The sequence below is a fragment of the Oncorhynchus masou genome, chromosome 5, assembly GCF_036934945.1.
Source record: "Oncorhynchus masou masou isolate Uvic2021 chromosome 5, UVic_Omas_1.1, whole genome shotgun sequence".
NCBI lineage: Eukaryota > Metazoa > Chordata > Actinopteri > Salmoniformes > Salmonidae > Oncorhynchus > Oncorhynchus masou.
Window position 1 is genome coordinate 10,488,498 of NC_088216.1, and position 20,091 is coordinate 10,508,588.

The 20,091-nt window shown below is 40.9% G+C and overlaps 1 protein-coding gene, 1 long non-coding RNA gene and 1 pseudogene across 2 annotated transcripts; 1 reads left to right on the forward strand and 2 right to left on the reverse strand.

The window, feature by feature from the left end:
* Positions 1–296: 296 nt before the first annotated feature.
* On the forward strand, positions 297–6,620 carry LOC135532569 (zinc finger protein 660-like). Its single transcript, XM_064960053.1, has 2 exons — positions 297–894; positions 4,662–6,620. The coding sequence occupies exons 1-2, from the start codon at positions 519–521 to the stop codon at positions 5,564–5,566; spliced, it is 1,281 nt and encodes a 426-aa protein (XP_064816125.1). The 5' UTR covers positions 297–518; the 3' UTR covers positions 5,567–6,620.
* A 1,724-nt stretch (positions 6,621–8,344) lies between these two features.
* LOC135532816 (uncharacterized) lies at positions 8,345–9,084 on the reverse strand. The gene is made up of 3 exons (XR_010454400.1): positions 9,044–9,084; positions 8,708–8,787; positions 8,345–8,595 (listed from the first exon to the last, which is right to left on the reverse strand). It is a non-coding gene; the product is annotated as an uncharacterized LOC135532816 (long non-coding RNA).
* A 4,318-nt stretch (positions 9,085–13,402) lies between these two features.
* LOC135532533 (zinc finger protein OZF-like) lies at positions 13,403–19,859 on the reverse strand (annotated as a pseudogene).
* Between the last annotated feature and the right edge of the window lie 232 nt (positions 19,860–20,091).

The following is a 20,091-nucleotide window of genomic DNA, read 5'->3' on the forward strand; positions in this document are numbered from 1 at the left end:
GACTGAATCAGAAATATAGATGTGGAGTTGATGTAGAGTTTGTTTTAGAATCTCATAGAAAAACTGAACTAATCAAACAACACTTGTTGCTCTTTGTACGTGTTGATATAATATGCTTATTTAATGGAGAGGAAAAAAACGTTTATCTAAACTGCTTTATAATATAATTCAATGAAGAAGAAAAAAAGTGTTCCCTCCTCAACTGCGTTTCCTCCCTCCAGACAGCAGATGGCGATATGTGTCTTTCAGGCGATGTTTATACTGTGACGTATAATCTAGTGGACGGAACGCTTCTTCAACAACTGCAGCCACCTCGGTAGCTCTCTTGACAACAAAGTCGGAACATTCAAGCTCTTTAGACAATTTACTGCTTTATTTAACACTATGATTTAAACATACTGATGTGTAAACAACTAGGTACCTCATTTAATTTAATATTTACGTTGTAAGTCAATTAGCTGTCTGGTCAAGTTAGCACTAGTCTAGTCGCTAATGCTAACTAGCTGTTATCCCCGACCATGAGTTCACTAAGCCACTCTCCTCCTGATAAAGAAGAGAAGATCTGCTGGACGGAGAAGGAAGCTCTCGTCAAAGAGGAGGCTGTTACAATACAAGAACAAGTAGAGGGTGGGGCTGTTACTGTGAAAGAGGTGGAGGAAGACGTTTCAGTGAAAGACGAGGAAGACACGTTCAGAGTGAAAGAGGAGGAGGATGTTACAGTAAAAGAAGAGGAGAAAGAGGAGGATGCAGGTTTTGGAGAGAAGGAGGTTACTGTGACAGTGAAAGAAGATGAAAACGTTTTTTTAATGAAGGACGAAGAGGGGGAGATTACTGTCACATTAGAGGAGGACGAAGAAGAGAAGATTGGAGACCTGATTAACACCAGTAAATACAGTGAGTACTGTCTTATAAAACAGGGACACAAACTCTGCAGTTGTTGAACTAATGTGTGAATTTTAAAAGGCCATTCTACTCTTGAATATGTTTTTGTATTGTATGAATTGTTCATGACGTCCTCCAGTGATTTTAACTTTTCCTATTGAAAAGTGATATATAAATACAGTAAAGTATAAACACACTAAAGGGAAACAAAATGCTAAATGTTTTGAGCAAAATAGTGTTTTTTTTAGACAACTGGAAACTAGAAGGAGTGAGTGATGTCATAGTAAGGTATTTAAGGAGTTGGCTTGATGGGAAGTCGTGATGTCATCCAATAGGTGACTGATCTTCATCTTCATTATTATTTTTAAAATCCTTCCATTTCTGTCAAGTCGGTTTTTGATCTAGAAAGCCATTTTCAAGTCTTACCAGAGACTTTTAATACGATTTAAGTCCAAACTGTAACTAGGCCACCCAGGAACATTCAATGTCATCTTGGTAAGCTCCTCCAGTGTAGATTTGGCCTTGTGGTTTAGGTTATTGTCCTGTTAGTACATGTTTTGGGAGTCAGGTCTCTGAAATGCACTCTAACTACGTAACATTTAGTGTCTCCTTATATTACGTTGGGAAAACAGTTTTCATGGGCACAGAAATTATAAATAATTTCAGTTTGCAAAATCCAGTGATTCTAACCAAGAGTCACCTTAACTTTATTGACAACACCCAAATCAATACTGTCATTAACGCGGTTCTTCAATAATTGCACATCATTCTTAATACTGTAGCTGTTTAGTTACAGTCACATGTTCAACTATCATCAGCTGATCCAGGAAATAATTTTCTGAATTCCAGTCAAATGACAAACATCACAACATGCAACAACAACCAGAGTGCCTCTTCATTCATTACTCTGGTAAAGACAGTTATGCCGTGCTCCATGTTTTATCCAACATCCCTAACAAATTGGTGTTTATAATGTGTTATTGTCTGCTTGATTTACAGTCGGGTCTCGTTAGTCTGTTTGGACACAGAGATACTCAGCTCATAATGTGTAGAGAACTGCTCCTTGATGGACAGGCTATTGTACAACACACAGATACTCAGCTCATAATGTGTAGAGAACTGCTCCTTTATTCAGGACATTTAGAATGACAACACATTACAGAGGTAGCTTCCTTGGATTATTCACAACAATTATCAGGTTAATGAAATGTCATGACAAAGACATTTTAGTTTCCATGTATACTCATAATGGTAGAGAACTTGTCCCTTGATGGACAGGCTGAAATATGAAATGATTTATGGACAGTCCTACTTAGCTCATAATGTGTAGAGAACTGTCCTGTGTTATTGTTAGGTGAAACTGTAATGGGTTCTACTGCTCCTTGATGGACAGGCTATTGTACAACACACAGATAGGTCTATGTTATTGTTAGGTGAAGTAATGGACATTTTAGTCCTGTATCAGTAGAAATGTCTATGTTATTGTTAGGTGAAGTAATGGGTTCTACAGTAGGTCTATGTTATTGTTAGGTGAAGTAATGGGTCCTACAGTAGGTCTATGTTGTTGTCTATGTTGTTGTTAGGTGAAGTTATGGGTCCTACAGTAGGTCTGTTGTTGTTAGGTGAAGTTAGGGGTCCTACAGTAGGTCTGTTGTTGTTAGGTGAAGTTAGGGGTCCTACAGTAGGTCTATGATGTTGTTAGGTGAAGTTAGGGGTCCAACAATAGGTCTCAGAGTGTTTTGTGCGTAAAAGACAAATGCGGCCATTGTTTCTCTCTTTCCTACTAAGAAGCCACCTGTCCCGGTTGATATATTATCGAATAGATATTAGAAAAACAACTTGAGGATTGATTATAAAAGCAGATACTTAGCATTTGCCATGTTCCTGTTGCTATTATGGAGCTAATTTGGAATATTTTTCGACGTTGTCGTGACTGCAATTTCCGGTCGAATTCTCAGCCAAACGTGAAGAACTAACGGAGTTATTTCTGCTACAAAAATAATATTTTTGGAAAAAAATAACATTTGCTATCTAACTGGGAGTCTCGTGAGTGAAAACATCCGAAGCTCATCAAAGGTAAACGATTTAATTTGATTGCTTTTCTGATTTTCGTGACCAGATTGCCTGCTACTAACTAGGCATAATGCTATGCTAGGCTATCGATAAACTTACACAAATGCTTGTCTTGCTGGCTGTAAAGCATATTTTCAAAATCTGAGATGACAGGGTGATTAACAAAAGGCTTTGTCTTTGAATATATTTCACTTGTGATTTCATGAATATGAATATTTTCTAGTAAGATTTTTTGTCCGTTGCGTTATGCTACTTAGTGTCAGTTGATGACAATTCTCCCAGATCCGGGATGGGTAGATCCAAGAGTTAACAAACCTCCAAACAAGCTTCAATGCCATATAACACTCCTTCTGTGGCCTCCAACTGCTCTTAAACACAAGTAAAACTAAATGCATGCTCTTTAACCGATCGCTACCCGCCCGCCTGACTAGCATCACTACTCTGGATGGTTCTGACTTACAATGGCGGGCCCTTGCTACATATTCGTCACCAAACCCACTGGCTCCAGGTCATCTATAAGTCTTTGCTAGGGAAAGCTCCCCCTTAACTCAGCTCACTGGTCACCATAGCAACACCCACCCATAGTACATGCTCCAGGAGGTATATCTCACTGGTCATCCCCAAAGCCAACACCTCTTTGGTCGCCTTTCCTTTCAGTTCTCTGCTGCCAAAGACTGGAAAGAATTGCAAAAATCACTGAAGTTGGAGACTTATATCTCCCTCACTAACTTTAAGCATCAGCTATCTGAGCAGCTTACCAATCGCTGCAGCAGTACATAGCCCATCTGTAAATAACCCATCCAACTGCCTACCTCATCCCCATATTGTTTTTATTTACTTTTTTTGCTCTTTTGCACACCAGTATTTCTACTTGCACATCATTTGCACATCTATCACTCGTGTGTTAATTTGTTAAATTGTAATTACTTCTCTACTGTGGCCTATTTATTGCCTTACCTCCTTACTCAATTTGCACACACTGTATATAGATTTTTCTATTGTGTTATTGACTGTATGTTTGTTTATTCCAAGGGTAACTCCACATGTTGTTTTTTTGTCACACTGCTTTGCTTTATCTTGGCCAGGTCACAGTTGTAAATGAGAACTTGTTCTCAACTGTCCTACCTGGTTAAATAAAGGTGAAATAAAAAATAAAATCTTAACTTATTTGACACCCAAATGGAAACTGTCATTAATGCGGTTCTTCAATAATTACACGTAATTCATACTGTAGCAAACATTATATTAAACAGGACATTCAAATGAGCCTTACAATTATAATCCAAAGCAGTGTGAAAATTACTCATTAGCAACCTGGAAATGGAGGTTACTCCCCTGAGTTTTCCCCCATTCACATTCAGAATACATTGTGAAAAACTAAAATCTTTGCTCACCATTTTTGCTCCAGGCAGATATACAACATCCATAACTATCGGTTTCCTCATTAGCAGGGAGGAGTTTCTGCAGTCACATTGCCCTCGTGCTGCAATTTTAGCCTACAATCATGGATGTTACTACTAATGTGAAAACAAGACAAAATATGACTATTCTTGCTCGTTTTAAGACAAATGTCAAATAATTTTAACATTCATTACAGACGTTAATTGTTGTATAACATCATGGCTATGCTGTTGGCATCACCTTTTGCAGTGGATTACCGCTGTTGTGGGCCTTTAATCATCAGTCTGACTTTGTTGTTCACACAGGAGAGATACTTAACTATTGTGGATCCTCTGGGGAGCCTCAACAACCTTGTGATGCTGAAGAGGCAGAGAATAGTCTCTCCAGATCAGAACACCTCAAGAAACACTTGCAGAGATCCACAGGGAGGAGAACTCACTGCTGCTCTGACTGTGGGAAGAGATTCACCTCATCAGGCATTAAAATTCATCAGAGAACACACACAGGAGAGAAACCTTATATCTGTGGTCAATGTGGGAAGAGTTTTGGTGGATCTGGAGAGCTGACAGTGCACCAGAGAACACACACAGGAGAGAAACCTTATAGCTGTGGTCAATGTGGGAAGAGTTTTACTACATCTGGCCATCTGACTCGACACCAGAGAATACACACAGGAGAGAAACCTTATATTTGTGGTGAATGTGGGAAGAGTTTCACTACATCTTGCACTCTGACTGTACACCATAGAACACACACAGGAGAGAAACCTTTTAGCTGTGGTCAATGTAGGAAGAGTTTTTCTTCATCTAGCTCTCTGACTGAACACCAGAGAACACACACAGGAGAGAAACCTTATAGCTGTGGTCAATGTGGTAAGTGTTTTACTACATCTGGCTCTCTGACTCAACACCAGAGAATACACACAGGAGAGAAACCTTATAGCTGTAATCAATGTGGGAAGGGTTTTATTCGATCTGTCCACCTGACTCAACACCAGAGAACACACACAGGAGAGAAACCTTATAGCTGTAATCAATGTGGGAAGGGTTTTGGTCAATCTGGAGAGCTGACAGTGCACCAGAGAAAACATACAGGAGAGAAACCTTATAGCTGTGGTCAATGTGGGAAGAGATTTGCTTCATCTGGCTCTCTGACTCTTCACCAGAGAACACACACAGGAGAGAAAGCTCATAGCTGTGACCAGAGATAATCTGATAAATGATCTCTGATCAAATATTAGGAAATACATACATGAAGTAGTTGTTTCATGATTTCAACGAATAATGGCACAATGTAGAATGTTTTAACATTGTTTTAGGATTATTTTAATAGTGTCACAACGTAGAAGCCTAAACGTTTGCCCCCTTACCCATTGATTTCAACATAATTTGGCCATTAGCCTCAGGCTCTGAAATGGAAGAGATTGATTGGTGTCACCTCGTTAGTCAGTATGTGTTACACCTGTGCTGGCTTGTCCATCTCATTAGTGGGCAGGTGTTTCACCTGAGCTGGTCCAGGTTCTATTTAAGTGTCTGGCCCAGTGCTCCAGTTGTTTTGATAGATGTGGAGAGTCAACACCTTTTTGGTTTGTGTCCTGTCTTTAAGTTTGTTGTGGGTTTTTCTTTTGTTTGCCTCTTGTTGGGCAGATTTATTGGGTCTCATGGTGGGTGTCTTTTAGGTCCCAGTTGTTGTTACTAGTCAACTTTCAGTGGACACTGAGAGCAAAACTTCAACATTATGTTATTATACTTTTATTGTATCAAATGGTTGTTTTATGCAACAGAATAGAGGGTTCTTAGAACTATTGGGTCTGTGTTCTACTGAGGATGGGTTTCTGGGAGAAAACACTGACAGGAGATTTACAATGTCTTTTGTGTGATAAAACCTAAAGAGACTGCATTCCAGATCATGAGTTAATGTTTCTGTTCCCTATGGTACCAGTAAGAGATGACCCCAGGGCCAGACCCTGGTCTCTACACAGAGTACTGTTTTAGAGCAGATACTGTCTGCTGTGAATTATAAGTATCTTTCATACAAATCTTAACTTTGTGACCCATTCTATACATCTGCTGTTTGTCATGTAGATTGAAAGGGGTGTATCTTGGCTATAAAATACCTTTTGTACTTTTGTCTTGGGGCTCTCAACGAGTTGTCTGGGGGTGATTCATCGACCAGCCATCATTATCGTAGCGCACTCAATTGATTCACTTTGTATGTGTATGTTGTATTGACCTGCTCCCTTATTAAGTGAATAAAGATTTAGTTTAAGAATAAATCTGACTTGTCTGATAAGTTTGTTTCCTCATTTGATATTAAAGAAATTAACCACATTTGGGGATGTTAATCTTCACTCCTGACGACATGGGTAAATGGTACACCAGGGATCCCTCAAACTTGGGATCTCAGGGAGACCACACTTTGGGAAGGAGCAGATGGACCCACCTTTCATCTGAGGCAGCGAGCCGAGTGGATACCACATCTCAAACCTAGTTTAAATAAAAAGAGGTTAGCGAAACACGCTAAGTGTAGTTTTTAGAAAAGCCTCGTGAACAGGGCCGAGGCAGTAGGCTCTGAGTGTGTTTTCCTGTGTGCGTGGAGGTGTAAACAGAGTCGAGGCAGTGGAAGATGATCTGAGAGTCAGTCGACTCAGACACCTATCATTGGTCGGTTGCAGGCGACCTAGAGCTGTCCTGACACTGAATCGATCACGGTGGGGATTGGTGCGGTCTGTAGGGGGGAGGGGCCAGGGTGACTGGGTTCTGTGTGAAACACGGTACCTGGTGAAACTCTATTGGAAGGAGGACCTCATTTTGAAAAGTGTCTGTGTGACCCTCAGAAGTGACTTGGAGTTGGTATCGCAGTTGAGAAAATACTTTCAGACAAAAAGCTAAAAAAGCTACTGCCCCTAAAAACCAACGACTCCCTTTGAAAATGAGTGATGTGGCATCAGAAACATTTAGTAAATCAAATCAAATTTTATTTGTCACATACACATGGTTGGCAGATGTTAATGCGAGTGTAGCGAAATGCTTGTGCTTCCAGCTCCGACAATGCAGTAATAACCAACAAGTAATCTAACAATTCCAAAACTAATTTCTTATACACAGTGTAAGGGGATAAAGAATATGTACATAAAGATATGAATGAGTGATGGTGCAGAGCAGCATAGGCAAGATACAGTAGATGGTATCGAGTACAGTATATACATATGAGATGAGTATGTAAACAAAGTGGCATAGTTAAAGTGGCTAGTGATACATGTATTACATAAGGATGCAGTAGATGATAGAGTACAGTATATACGTATACATATGAGATGAATAATGTAGGGTATGTAAACATTATATTAGGTCGCACTGTTTAAAGTGGCTAGTGATATATTTTACATCCTTTCCCATCAATTCCCACTATTGAAGTGGCTGGAGTTGAGTCAGTGTGTTGGCAGCAGCCACTCAATGTTAGTGGTTACTGTTTAACAGTCTGATGGCCTTGAGATAGAAGCTATTTTTCAGTCTCTCGGTCCCAGCTTTGATGCACCTGTACTGACCTCGCCTTCTGGATGAGAGCGGGGTGAACAGGCAGTGGCTCGGGTGGGTGTTGTCCTTGATGATCTTTATGGCCTTCCTGTAACATCGGGTGGTGTAGATGTCCTGGAGGGCAGGTAGTTTGCCCCCGGTGATACGTTGTGCAGACCTCACTACCCTCTGGAGAGCCTTACGGTTGTGGGCGGAGCAGTTGCCGTACCAGGCGGTGATACAGCCCGCCAGGATGCTCTCGATTGTGCATCTGTAGAAGTTTGTGAGTGCTTTTGGTGACAAGCCGAATTTCTTCAGCCTCCTGAGGTTGAAGAGGCGCTGCTGTGCCTTCTTCACGATGCTGTCTGTGTGAGTGGACCAATTCAGTTTGTCTGTGATGTGTATGCCGAGGAACTTAAAACTTACTACCCTCTCCACTACTGTTCCAACGATGTGGATAGGGGGGTGTTCCCTCTGCTGTTTCCTGAAGTCCACAATCATCTCCTTAGTTTTGTTGACGTTGAGTGTGAGGTTGCGTTTTTCTGACATTTTCGGGAAATTTAAGGGAACATTTTTTTAAATACACCCGAAGCAGAGCCCCAAGTCCCATGGGGACGTCCTCAAGGGCGTGGATGTTCTCCCCATCAAAGGCCAGCGGGATTTCACTCTCATGGTGAAATGGATTTCCACCGATGTGCAGTAAAGGAGCGAAGAGCGGTGAAATCTGTGTCAACAAAAGTAAGAAAAGATGAACATAACAAATGATCAGCTGTAGTTTTATATAAGCATGCACACCTATGTTTATGAAGAAACAGATGATTGGTGCATAAGCATACCATGTCACGGACATAAAGGCCACTCGGGTCCTCATTGAAGAGGTAGGGCAAGAGCAGGATCGCTGCTGTAGTCTCCAGTCCTAGTAAAGTAAAGCAATGATCTTACAACACTTGCTAATTTTATTACAAAATACATTAGAGAAAGGGAAGGAATAAGAGCAAATCCCTCTTCTGTATTGTCCTTCAGGGACTGTCAAAATAGCAGGAAGATGTCCTCACCCCTGCCTCACCTCTCTACCTCTGCTAGTCCTTGAATTATCTTTTTGTCTATATCCATTCCATGGACTTCATTCATTTCTGAGGAGATCTGAAAAGATCATTTGCACACATTTGTACCTTCTTCTTGATCCCAATTGCATTGTTTCCATGTTCTGTCCTATAAGAATTTCAAAGGAAGAGAAAATGTGTCAAAGAATAGTCTTAAAAGCATTAAAACACATGCATATATATATTAAATAAATATTGAAAGATAAATGGCATCAACATACAATGTAATGTAAAATAGAAGAACATATTGGAGAAAGCACTAGCCAATACAGTACTGCCATACAGGCCAAATATCACATTTCAAGATAAAATATTAAACAATTTGTGTACAAAGTTATCAGGCTGACTTGAAAGATTATACTCAACATTTTGCTGTTTGGCAATACTGTGTTTGGATTCTGAAGGGCATTTATACAAAATAGAGCTAATAGATTTCAGTTTGTATTGACATGTTCTGTCCTATGAGGTCTAGACACTGTATTAATACCATTATGCATCTGAATCCCATCCCATTCAGCTTCCATCTAAGATATGAATTTCCCTCCACAAGAGGGAGTACATGTAACGTTTCCAAAATGGGATAGTATTGTCCATGTAACGTTTCCAAAATGGGATAGTATTGTCCATGTAACGTTTCCAAAATGGGATAGTATTGTCCATGTAACGTTATGCCCCCTTGTGAGTTAATAGTATTGCATGCTGTGGCAGGATATATAAAGAGGAAGACCTCCATTGACGATTCAGTTCGTTGTAACATCTCGTCTGGACAGGTCACCGTCCTTAGTTAGTTAGTTAGTTAGTTAACGTTAGCTAGTTCATTCTCACAAAACTGAGAACTGCTCTAGATTGGAAACTTACGTTAATGAAGTGTAAAGTTATGTTGGCTTCATGGAAACGATATACAATATATGGGAAAGAATATAGTTGAGGGAAATAATCCAAACCTTGTTGTGCCTAGTTAGGACATAACGTTATCTAGCAAGATAACGGTACTGTACTGAAGCTCATACAACGCCGACGGTCAAACCCGCATTCTAATATTTACGGTAATTAACTATAGTAACGTTACGGAAGATACTCACAGAAAACCATAATTGTCTTCGTTATTCATTATTAGTATGTTATATTATTATAATTACTATTTCTAGACATATTCAGAGGCAAACATCAACCCAACTTAACCTTTTTAACTTGTCGCATCCAAACTTGTCACCGTCGTTTTCAGTTGTAATTGCGAAGTTCCCGCAAGAAGTCCAGCAACAACGGTGGTTCCTCGATGAACCCACCTTCTAACAAGGTCTTTGAAGAACCTTTTGGGGCTGTTTTTCATTGACCAAGAACCCTACGGTTCTTAGGGGATCTGAGAACAACTCCAGTTGAACCCTTCATTTTTGGAGTTGTAATCGGATCTATTTACTCTCAGATTCAAAACATGATGATTAGCATCAACGAACTGACGTTGAACTGGGCAGTCAGCGGCTGCTGCTCCAATACAGTATGAGGTGAGACGTTGAACTGGGCAGTCAGCTGCTGCTGCTCCAATACAGTAAGTGGTGAGACGGTGAACTGATGTTACATTTACATTACATTTAAGTCATTTAGCAGACGCTCTTATCCAGAGCGACTTACAAATTGGTGAATTCACCTTCTGACATCCAGTGGAACAGCCACTTTACAATAGTGCATCTAAATCATTTAAGGGGGGGGGGGGGGGTACTGCGGTGCCGTTCCCCTCACAGCTCCGTAGGCAAGCACCATGGTCTTGTAGCGGATGCGAGCTTCAACTGGAAGCCAGTGGAGAGAGCGGAGGAGCGGGGTGACGTGAGAGAACTTGGGAAGGTTGAACACCAGACGGGCTGCGGCGTTCTGGATGAGTTGTAGGGGTTTAATGGCACAGGCAGGGAGCCCAGCCAACAGCGAGTTGCAGTAATCCAGACGGGAGATGACAAGTGCCTGGATTAGGACCTGCGCCGCTTCCTGTGTGAGGCAGGGTCGTACTCTGCGGATGTTGTAGAGCATGAACCTACAGGAACGGGCCACCGCCATGATGTTGGTTGAGAACGACAGGGTGTTGTCAAGGATCACGCCAAGGTTCTTGTTGAACTGGGCAGTCAGCTGCTGCTGCTCCAATACAGTATGAGGTGAGACGGTGTTATCATATAGAAACATCATGGAATATTGTACATCATATTAGCATCAACATACATTATTGTTTCATTCAATTTCACATTATACGGATATTTCATTTTTTCAAGTTCAGAAGTTGACAATCACATTCTTCTCTAACAACCCCACATACAGTTACACATAATTAGATGCTATTTATTTTTAACTACAATGACCATAATGACATGAGCGCCTCCTTGTCTTGTCTGTGTTTCTTTTACACCTGCTACGTAAAAGAGACTGAAGAATGTGTAACAGTATAGCTTTCGTCCCTCTCCTCACCCCTACCTGGGCTCAAATCAGGGACTCTGCACACATAAACAACTGCCTCCCACGAAACATCGTTACCATCGCTATTAGCGCACACCCCGCTAACTAGCTAGCCATTTCACATCGGTTACAAATGCACAATGGTAAATGCTACCTGGGATTCTTGGGACATCCCTACCCTTAACCCTTAACCATCCCTACCCTTAACCCTTAACTTAACCATTTTAAATGTAAACTTCAATGGGCTAGGGACGTCCCAAGGATGTATCGCTACATGAAATTACACAATCTAAGTGATTAATAGTTGGTATTCAGCAGTAACCCTTGGGACATCCCTACCCTTAACCCTTAACTTAACCATTTTAAATGTAAACTTCAATGGGCTAGGGACGTCCCAAGGATGTATCGCTACATGAAATTACACAATCTAAGTGATTAATAGTTGGTATTCAGCAGTCATAAAGCCTTATTTATTTTAATGAACTACTAAAATAGTGATTGTGTCAGACAGCAGCTCTACACTTTATTGAGTGACTGATCCATTCATCCTTCCAACCCTCCTCAGCCTTCCTCTCCTCTGAAGACCCAGTGAGGGTGGAGCTCAGTCAGAGAGCTGTTGAGGGACTGGTTAGGAAGAACACTTCTACAGCCAGAGAGGTGAGAGGTCACACACGGTTTAGATGGTAAATATTTATGTCCCCTTAGTGGTTCATCACATCAGCAAAAGGGAATATGTTCCATCATCCATGTTTATTTACATTAGTGCAAATTGTCTACTAATATTGGTGTAATTTCCCACCCCTTTTGGCTGTATGAATGTTAATTTCCCCTCAGACACACACATTTGTTCTTTGCTATTATGGTCAATTGTGTAGATAGTACTTTTCCCCACTCATTCACCCCATTTCTTTACGTTGCTTATTTATATTCAGTGGCCTGAATGCATCCAGACTGTCAAAGGCCCATCCTGGTAGATCTGAACCTAATGCAGTTTGGAGTGATCAGATGACAGAAATCACATTTAGGTGCCAGGTGTAACTGAGGCCATAGACGCTCCATATCCATTACCTTTAATGTTTTATATAATATGACTAAATTTGTTTCTGTGTTGCAGGGGCAGTCAAGAAATGGAACAGCAAGGCCACAGAACATGACATAAGGAGAGCTGTGGGAGACCACCTGAAGCCCTTGGTAGAGCCGGGGGTGGTGTTTACCATTAATTGAATGGAATATCCAACCCAAAATATTAGCTTGCTTTTTAGGAGGGGCTCTGAAAGACACTATGGGGGTGTCCACTGAAAGTTGACTAGTAACAACAACTGGGACATAAGACACCCACCATGAGACCCACTAAATCTGCCCAAGAAGAGGGAAACAAAATAAAAAACCCTCACCAAACTTAAAGACAAGAAACAAACCAAAAAGGTGGAGCAACTAAAGGTGTTGACTCTCCACATCTATAACATGTACACCCCTTTGTTAATATGTATGTATAATATATAAACGAACACAACTAAACAAAACACCTGGAAATGGGAGATATCTTTTACCTCACTGGTTAAAGGACAACCTGCAGAAGAGTCAGCTACATTTGGGAGTGATGCATTTAAATTTAGGGGTCACTAAATAAAGGAATGCAACACTTATTTCTCATAACTCATTGATATCATGTTGAAATCATTTGTGTGACAGGGGGAAGATGAGGTTGCACGTCCTGTTAAAACTAACAGCTCATAAAACACACGGAATCTGGGAATAATGTGTACATCACTGTTTAGAGGACAACGTGTAGAAAACAGCTAGCTTCAATTTGAAGTGTTGCATTTTGATTCAAGTGGGTCACCAACGTAACATGGTAAGTGTAACACAACTCTATTGTGTTAGTCACTTTTTGTTAAATCACATAAATAGTACTCTTTCAATTCAGAGCCTGGATTTTTCCCAAGGCTAATATCCATATCACGCTGAAATCAATGGGACAAACATTTAGGCTTCTACATTGTGAAATTTATTCAAATATTCCGACTACAATGTTAAAACATTCTACATTGTGACATTAATTCATTGATATCACGAAAAAAAACTCCTTCATGTATGTATTGTCTGATGTTTGATCAGATATCTTTTATCAGAGTATATATTGACACGCTGATCACAACTATAAGATTTCTCTCCTATGTGTGTTCTCTGGTGTGATACCAGATGGCCAGATTGACAAAAACTCTTCCCACATTGATCTCAGCTATAGGGTTTCTCTCCTGTGTGTTCTCTGATGAACTGTCAGCTGTCCAGATCGACCAAAACTCTTCCCACATTGATCACAGCTATAAGGTTTCTCTCCTGTGTGTGTTCTCAGGTGTAGAGTCAGAGAGCTAGATGTTGTAAAACCACTACCACATTGACCACAGCTGTAAGGTTTCTCTCCTGTGTGTGTTCTCTGATGCACTGTCAGCTCTCCAGATCGACAAAAACTCTTCCCACATTGATCACAGCTGTAAGATTTCTCTCCTGTGTGTATTCTCTGGTGTGATACCAGATGGCCAGATGTAGCAAATCTCTTCCCACATTGATCACAGCTATAGGGTTTCTCTCCTGTGTGTATTCTCTGGTGTAGAGTCAGATGATCAGATCTTGAAAAACTCTTCCCGCATTGACCACAGCTATAAAATTTCTCTCCTGTGTGTGTTCTCTGGTGTAGAGTCAGATGGTCAGATCGAGTATAACTCTTCCCACATTGACCACAGCTATAAGATTTCTCTCCTGTGTGTATTCTCTGGTGCACGGTCTGTTCTCCAGATCGACGAAATCTCTTCCCACATTGATCACAGCTATAGGGTTTCTCTCCTGTGTGTATTCTCTGGTGTAGAGTCAGATGGTCAGATCTTGTAAAACTCTTCCCACATTGACCACAGCTATAAAGTTTCTCTCCTGTGTGTGTTCTCTGGTGTAGAGTCAGATGGTCAGATCTAGTAAATCTCTTCCCACATTGATCACAGCTATAAGATTTCTCTCCTGTGTGTGTTCTCTGATGAATTTTAATGCCTGCTGAGGAGGTGAAACTCTTCCCACAGTCAGAGCAGCAGTGAGTTCTCTTCTCTGTGGGTCTCTGCAGGTGTTTATTGAGGTGTTCTGATCTGGAGAGACTCTTCTCTCCCTCTTCAGCGTCATGAGGTTGTTGAGGCTCCCCAGAGGATCCACGATTGTTCCGTATCTCTCCTGTGTGAACAACAAAGTCAGACCGATGATTAAAGGCCCACAACAGCAGAAGTCCACTGTAAAAGGTGATGCCAACAGCGTAGCTATGATGTTGTACAGCAAATTATGTCTGTAATGAATGTTAACATTATTTGACAATTGTCTTAAAATTAGCAAGAAAAGTCATATTTTTTCTTGTTTTCACATTAGTAGTAACATCGATGATTGTAGGCTAGAAATAGGATATTCATGTTGTTGAAACTCTAAACAGTGTGCCAGACGACTTTTGTTCTCCAAGGCCCCCTTCTGTGTTTGCTAAAATTGTGGCACGAGGGCAATTTGATTGCAGAAACTCCTCCCTGCTAATGAGGAAACCGATAGTTATGGATGTACTATATCTGCCTGGAACATAAATAGTGAGCAAAGATTTTAGTTTTTCACAATGTATTCTGAATGTGAATGGGGGAAAACTCAGGGGAGTAACCTCCATTTCCAGGTTGCTTATGAGAGCATTTCACAGTACTTTGGATTATACATTTAAGGCTCATTTGAATGTCCAGTTTAATATAATGTTTGCTACAGTATGAATTATGTGTAATTAATTGAAGAACCGCGTTAATGACAGTATCCATTTGGGTGTTGTCAATAAAGTTACGATTTAATTTTTTATTTAACCAGGTAGTAGACCAGTACTACCTGCTGGAGCGCGTGCTATGGGTGGGTGTTGCTATGGTGACCAGTGAGCCGAGTTAAGGCGGCCTAGCAAAGACTTATAGATGACCTGGAGCCAGCGGGTTTGGCGACAAATATGTGATAGCAAACTGGATGCAGTCTGAGTAGAGTGTTGGAGGCTATTTTGTAAATGATATCGCCGAAGTTAAGGATAGGTAGGATAGTCAGTTTTACGAGGGTATGTTTGGCAGCGTGAGTGAAGGAGGCTTTGTTTCGAAATAGGAAGCAAATTGTAGATGCTTAATAGGAGTCTGGAAGGAGAGTTTACAGTCTAACCAGATACCTAGGTATTAGTAGTTGTCCACATATTCCACAAGTCAGAACCGTCCAGAGTAGTGATGCTAGTCGGGCGGGCGGTTGCGGGCAGCGATCGGTTGAAGAGCATGCATTTAGTTTAACTTGCATTTAAAAGCAGTTGGAGGCCACAGAAGGAGTGTTGTATGGCATTGAGGCTTGTTTGGAGGTTTGTTAACACATTGTCCAAAGAAGGGCCAGATGTATACAGAATGGTGTCATCTGCATAGAGGTGGATCAAGGAATCACCCGCAGCAAGAGCGACATCGTTGATATATACAGAGTCGGCCCGAGAATTGAACCCTGTGGTAACTCCATAAAGACTGCCAGAGGTCCGGACAACAGGCCAGGTTGATGAAGACGGCTGCACAGTACTGTCTTTTATCGATGGTGGAAATGATATTGTTTAGTACCTTGAGCATGGATGAGGTGCACCTGTGACCAGCTCGGAAACCGGATTGCACAGCGAGAAGGTACGGTGGGATTCGAAATGGTCAGTGATCTGTTTGTTAACTTGGCTTTCGAAGACTTTAGAAAAGGCAGGACAGGATGGATGTAACAGTTTGGGTCAAGAGTAACACCCCCTTTGAAGAGGGGGATGACTGTGGAAGAGAGGTTGAACAGACTAGTAATAGGGGTTGCAACAATGGCGGCAGATAATTTTAGAAAGAGGGTCCAGATTGTCTTGCCCAGCTGATTTGTACGGGAACAGGATTTGCAGCTCTTTCAGAACATCAGCTATCTGGATTTGGGTGAAGGAGAAGCTGGGGAGGCTTGGGCAAGTAGCTGCGGGGGGTGCGGAGCTGTTGGTTGGGGTAGCCAGGAGGAAAGCATGGCCAGCAGTAGAGAAATGCTTATTGAAATTCGATTATCGTGGATTTATCGGTGGTGACAGTGTTTCTTAGCCTCATTGCAGTGGGCAGCTGGGAGGAGGTGCTCTTATTCTCAATGGACTTTACAGTGTCACAAACTTTTGGAGTTAGAGCTACAGGATGCAAATTTCTGTTTAAAAAAGCTAGCCTTTGCTTTCCTAACTGACTGTGTGTATTGGTTCCTGACTTCTCTAATGAAGTTGCATATCGCGGGGACTATTCGACACTAGTGCAGTAGGCCACAGGATGTATTTGTGCTGGTCGAGAGCAGTCTGGTCTGGAGTGAACCAAGGGCTTGCTATTTAAGGTGGTAGTTGTACAATTTTGAACAACCAGGCATCCCCTACTTAAGGGATGAGGAAATATCCAATTAATGATACCCGGGCCAGGTCGATTAGAAAGGCCTGCTTGAAGAAGGATTTTGGGAGGTTTGACAGTGATCCTTTGACCAGGACCCCGGATGCAGGCAATGAGGGGAGATCCTGATTGAAAACAGCAGAGGTGTATTTGGAGGGCAAATTGGTCAGGATAATATTTATTTTGTCTACAGATTTAGGGTTGTTCCTGGTGGGTTCCTTGAAAATGTGTGTGAGATTGAGGGCATCTAGCTTGGATTGTAGGACGGCCGGGGTGTTAACCTCACTAGAGCAGGGGGCACTATTTTCACCTCCGGATGAAAGTAAACTTGGTAGATTTGGATAGAAAACACTTTAAAAGTTTCCAAAACTGTTAAAATAATGTCTGAGTATAACATAACTGATACGACAGGCGATGTTCTATGTTCTGATGGCTAGCATCTGATGGGGGTTCTAGCTATAAGGTCTAACAAAAACAGCAGATCCATATCATATTGGGTGAGGCGGGTTGCCGGAAGGTATATTTAATTTAAAAATGAAAAGGATTGAAATATATTGCAATATATACAAAAAAGATGAAAAAAACATACCATTTACAACAAACACGTCTTAATGCTACGCCATCTTGGATTACAAGATGACTCAGTTAAAAACCATTGGATCTAGCAAACTCAAACTATTTAGTATTTCTGGGCCCATGAAAACTGTTACCCAGTGTAACATAAGGAGCCACTAAATGATGCATAGTTCGAGTGCATTTCAGAATACAAAAAAAACTGTCAGCAAGATCCCTTATTTAAGTTGAAGTTCATCATTTGACAAGATTAACGTTATGACTATAACTACTGATCCCCGAAGGAGGGAAACTAGCTACAACATAGTATCAAATCCACACGTTATGACTATAACTACTGTTCTCTGAAGGAGGGAAACTAGCTACAACATAGTATCAAATCCACACGTTATGACTATAACTACTGTTCCCTGAAGGAGGGAAACTAGCTACAACATAGTATCAAATCCACACGTTATGACTATAACTACTGTTCCCTGAAGGAGGGAAACTTGGCGCAACATAGGATCAAATCCATGCCTTGCTGGAAGCCCCGCCTTCCACAGGTGATGAGAGTGAGGCTTGGATTTATTCCAAGAAATTAGTATTATTCCAGAAATCTTGCTTGTTTGTAGGTGACCAAATACTTATTTCCCACCATATTTTGCAAATAAATTCATAAAAAAATCCTACAATGTGATTTTCTGGATTTTTTTTCTAATTTTGTCTGTCATAGTTGAAGTGCACCTATGATGAAAATTACAGGCTTCTCATCTTTTTAAGTGGGAGAACCTGCACAATTGGTGGCTGACAATACTTTTTTGCCCCACTGTACATCCTAGAAACCTGGTTAAACTATCATTATGACATCATGGATGAATTCTAGAATATACCATATATCCTAAATACCTGGTTAAACTATCATTATGACATCATGGATGAATTCTAGAATATACCATATATCCTAGAAACCTGGTTAAACTATCATTATGACATCATGGATGAATTCTAGAATATACCATATATCCTAGAAACCTGGTTAAACTATCATTATGACATCATGGATGAATTCTAGAATATACTATATAGCCTAGAAAACTGGTTAAATTATCATTATGACCTCATGGATGGCCAGTCCTTGTATTCATAGTGTAGTGAATTCAGGGTGAGGCCCTGAGCTGAACTCACACCTGGGTCCAGCCAACTGTCAAGTTAACACCTTATAACTGTTATGCCAAGATGTCTGAACTTCTTGACGAGTTCGCTAGGTGTTGGGTTAAGGTTTCTACAATATCGTTCTCTATGAATTTGAGAGTGGTTACACTTCTCCTTCCCCCATCCCTCAGCTGTTAACCAAACCAGGTCTCTGGGCAGCCATTTTGTTGCTGTTTAAAAAAAAACACAAAACCCAGCAATCTGCAGTTCAAACAATAACAAATCTGTCATTCCACCACTATTTTGGTAATAAAGATTATGGGGTTGCATAAATGTAACGACATTATAGTTTTAACCATGTTGAGGCAGCAGGGTAGCCAAGTGGTTAGAGTGTTGGACTAGTAACCGGTTGCAAGTTCATATCCCCGAGCTGACAAGGTACCAATCTGTCCTTCTGCAGGCAATTAACCCACTGTTCCTAGTCCGTTATTGAAAATAAGAATTTGTTCTTAACTGCTATACAGTGTTGATTTACATTGTTTCTAAAAATCTTATTTGGGGTTCTCATGGGGTACAACATTTGAACTCATGAGGCATGTGTTATATTCTTCAAGAATCAATGGCTGTAAATAAATAATTTAAAAGTCACAAAATGGATGTAGAAATTGTAGATTTCCACCTTAACACCAAACATCTGTTCAACTGCAGAGTTTGTGCCTCTGTTGTTAAGACAGTACTTACTAGTGTTAGTCAGGGAACGGTTTCTCAAAACCATCATATGGTTAAATTCATCGTTAGAAACATTGGATGCCTGAAGATGCGTTTGGGAAACCGGGCCCAGATATCCAGGTTCCTCCTCCTCCTTTTTCGATGTAACAGTCATCTCCTCCCCCTCCTCTTTCACGCCATAAACTGCATCTTCCTCTCCTTTTACTGTGCCATCATCCTCCTCTTTCACTCTGAACGCGTCCTCTTCTTTCACAGTAAAGGCCCCACTCCCTACTTCTCGATTTACTGTAATATCCTTCTCTTCATTAGAAGGAGAGTAGCTTGGTGACCGCATGGTCGGGGATGTTAGCTAGCTTGGCTAATGCTAACTTAACCAGCTCGCTAGCTGAATAATAACAACACCGTAAATATGAAATTAAATCGGAGAACTAACTCGATGATAGAAGTGGGTTTAAACACAGTGGCTAATATTCACTAAAGCGTCTAAAGTAATGTATTGTTTCGGCTATTTTGTCCTGCAAGCTACCGAGCTGTCTGACTAACTGTTGTTGCTGATGAAAGAAGCGTTCTGTCCACTAGATTATACGTCACACCAGCAGCATCGCCTTAAAGTCTCAGACCGCCATCTGCTGACTGGAGTGGGTAACGCAGTTGAGAAAACTTTATATTTTATCTTCAGATAACACGTTAAAGTATACGAAGCATGAGTTTTTACTCACCAGTGTAACAATACAGTGTGGTTAAAGACTTAGTAAGATATTTGTAATCACGATATGGTTACCTATAAGTACAAAC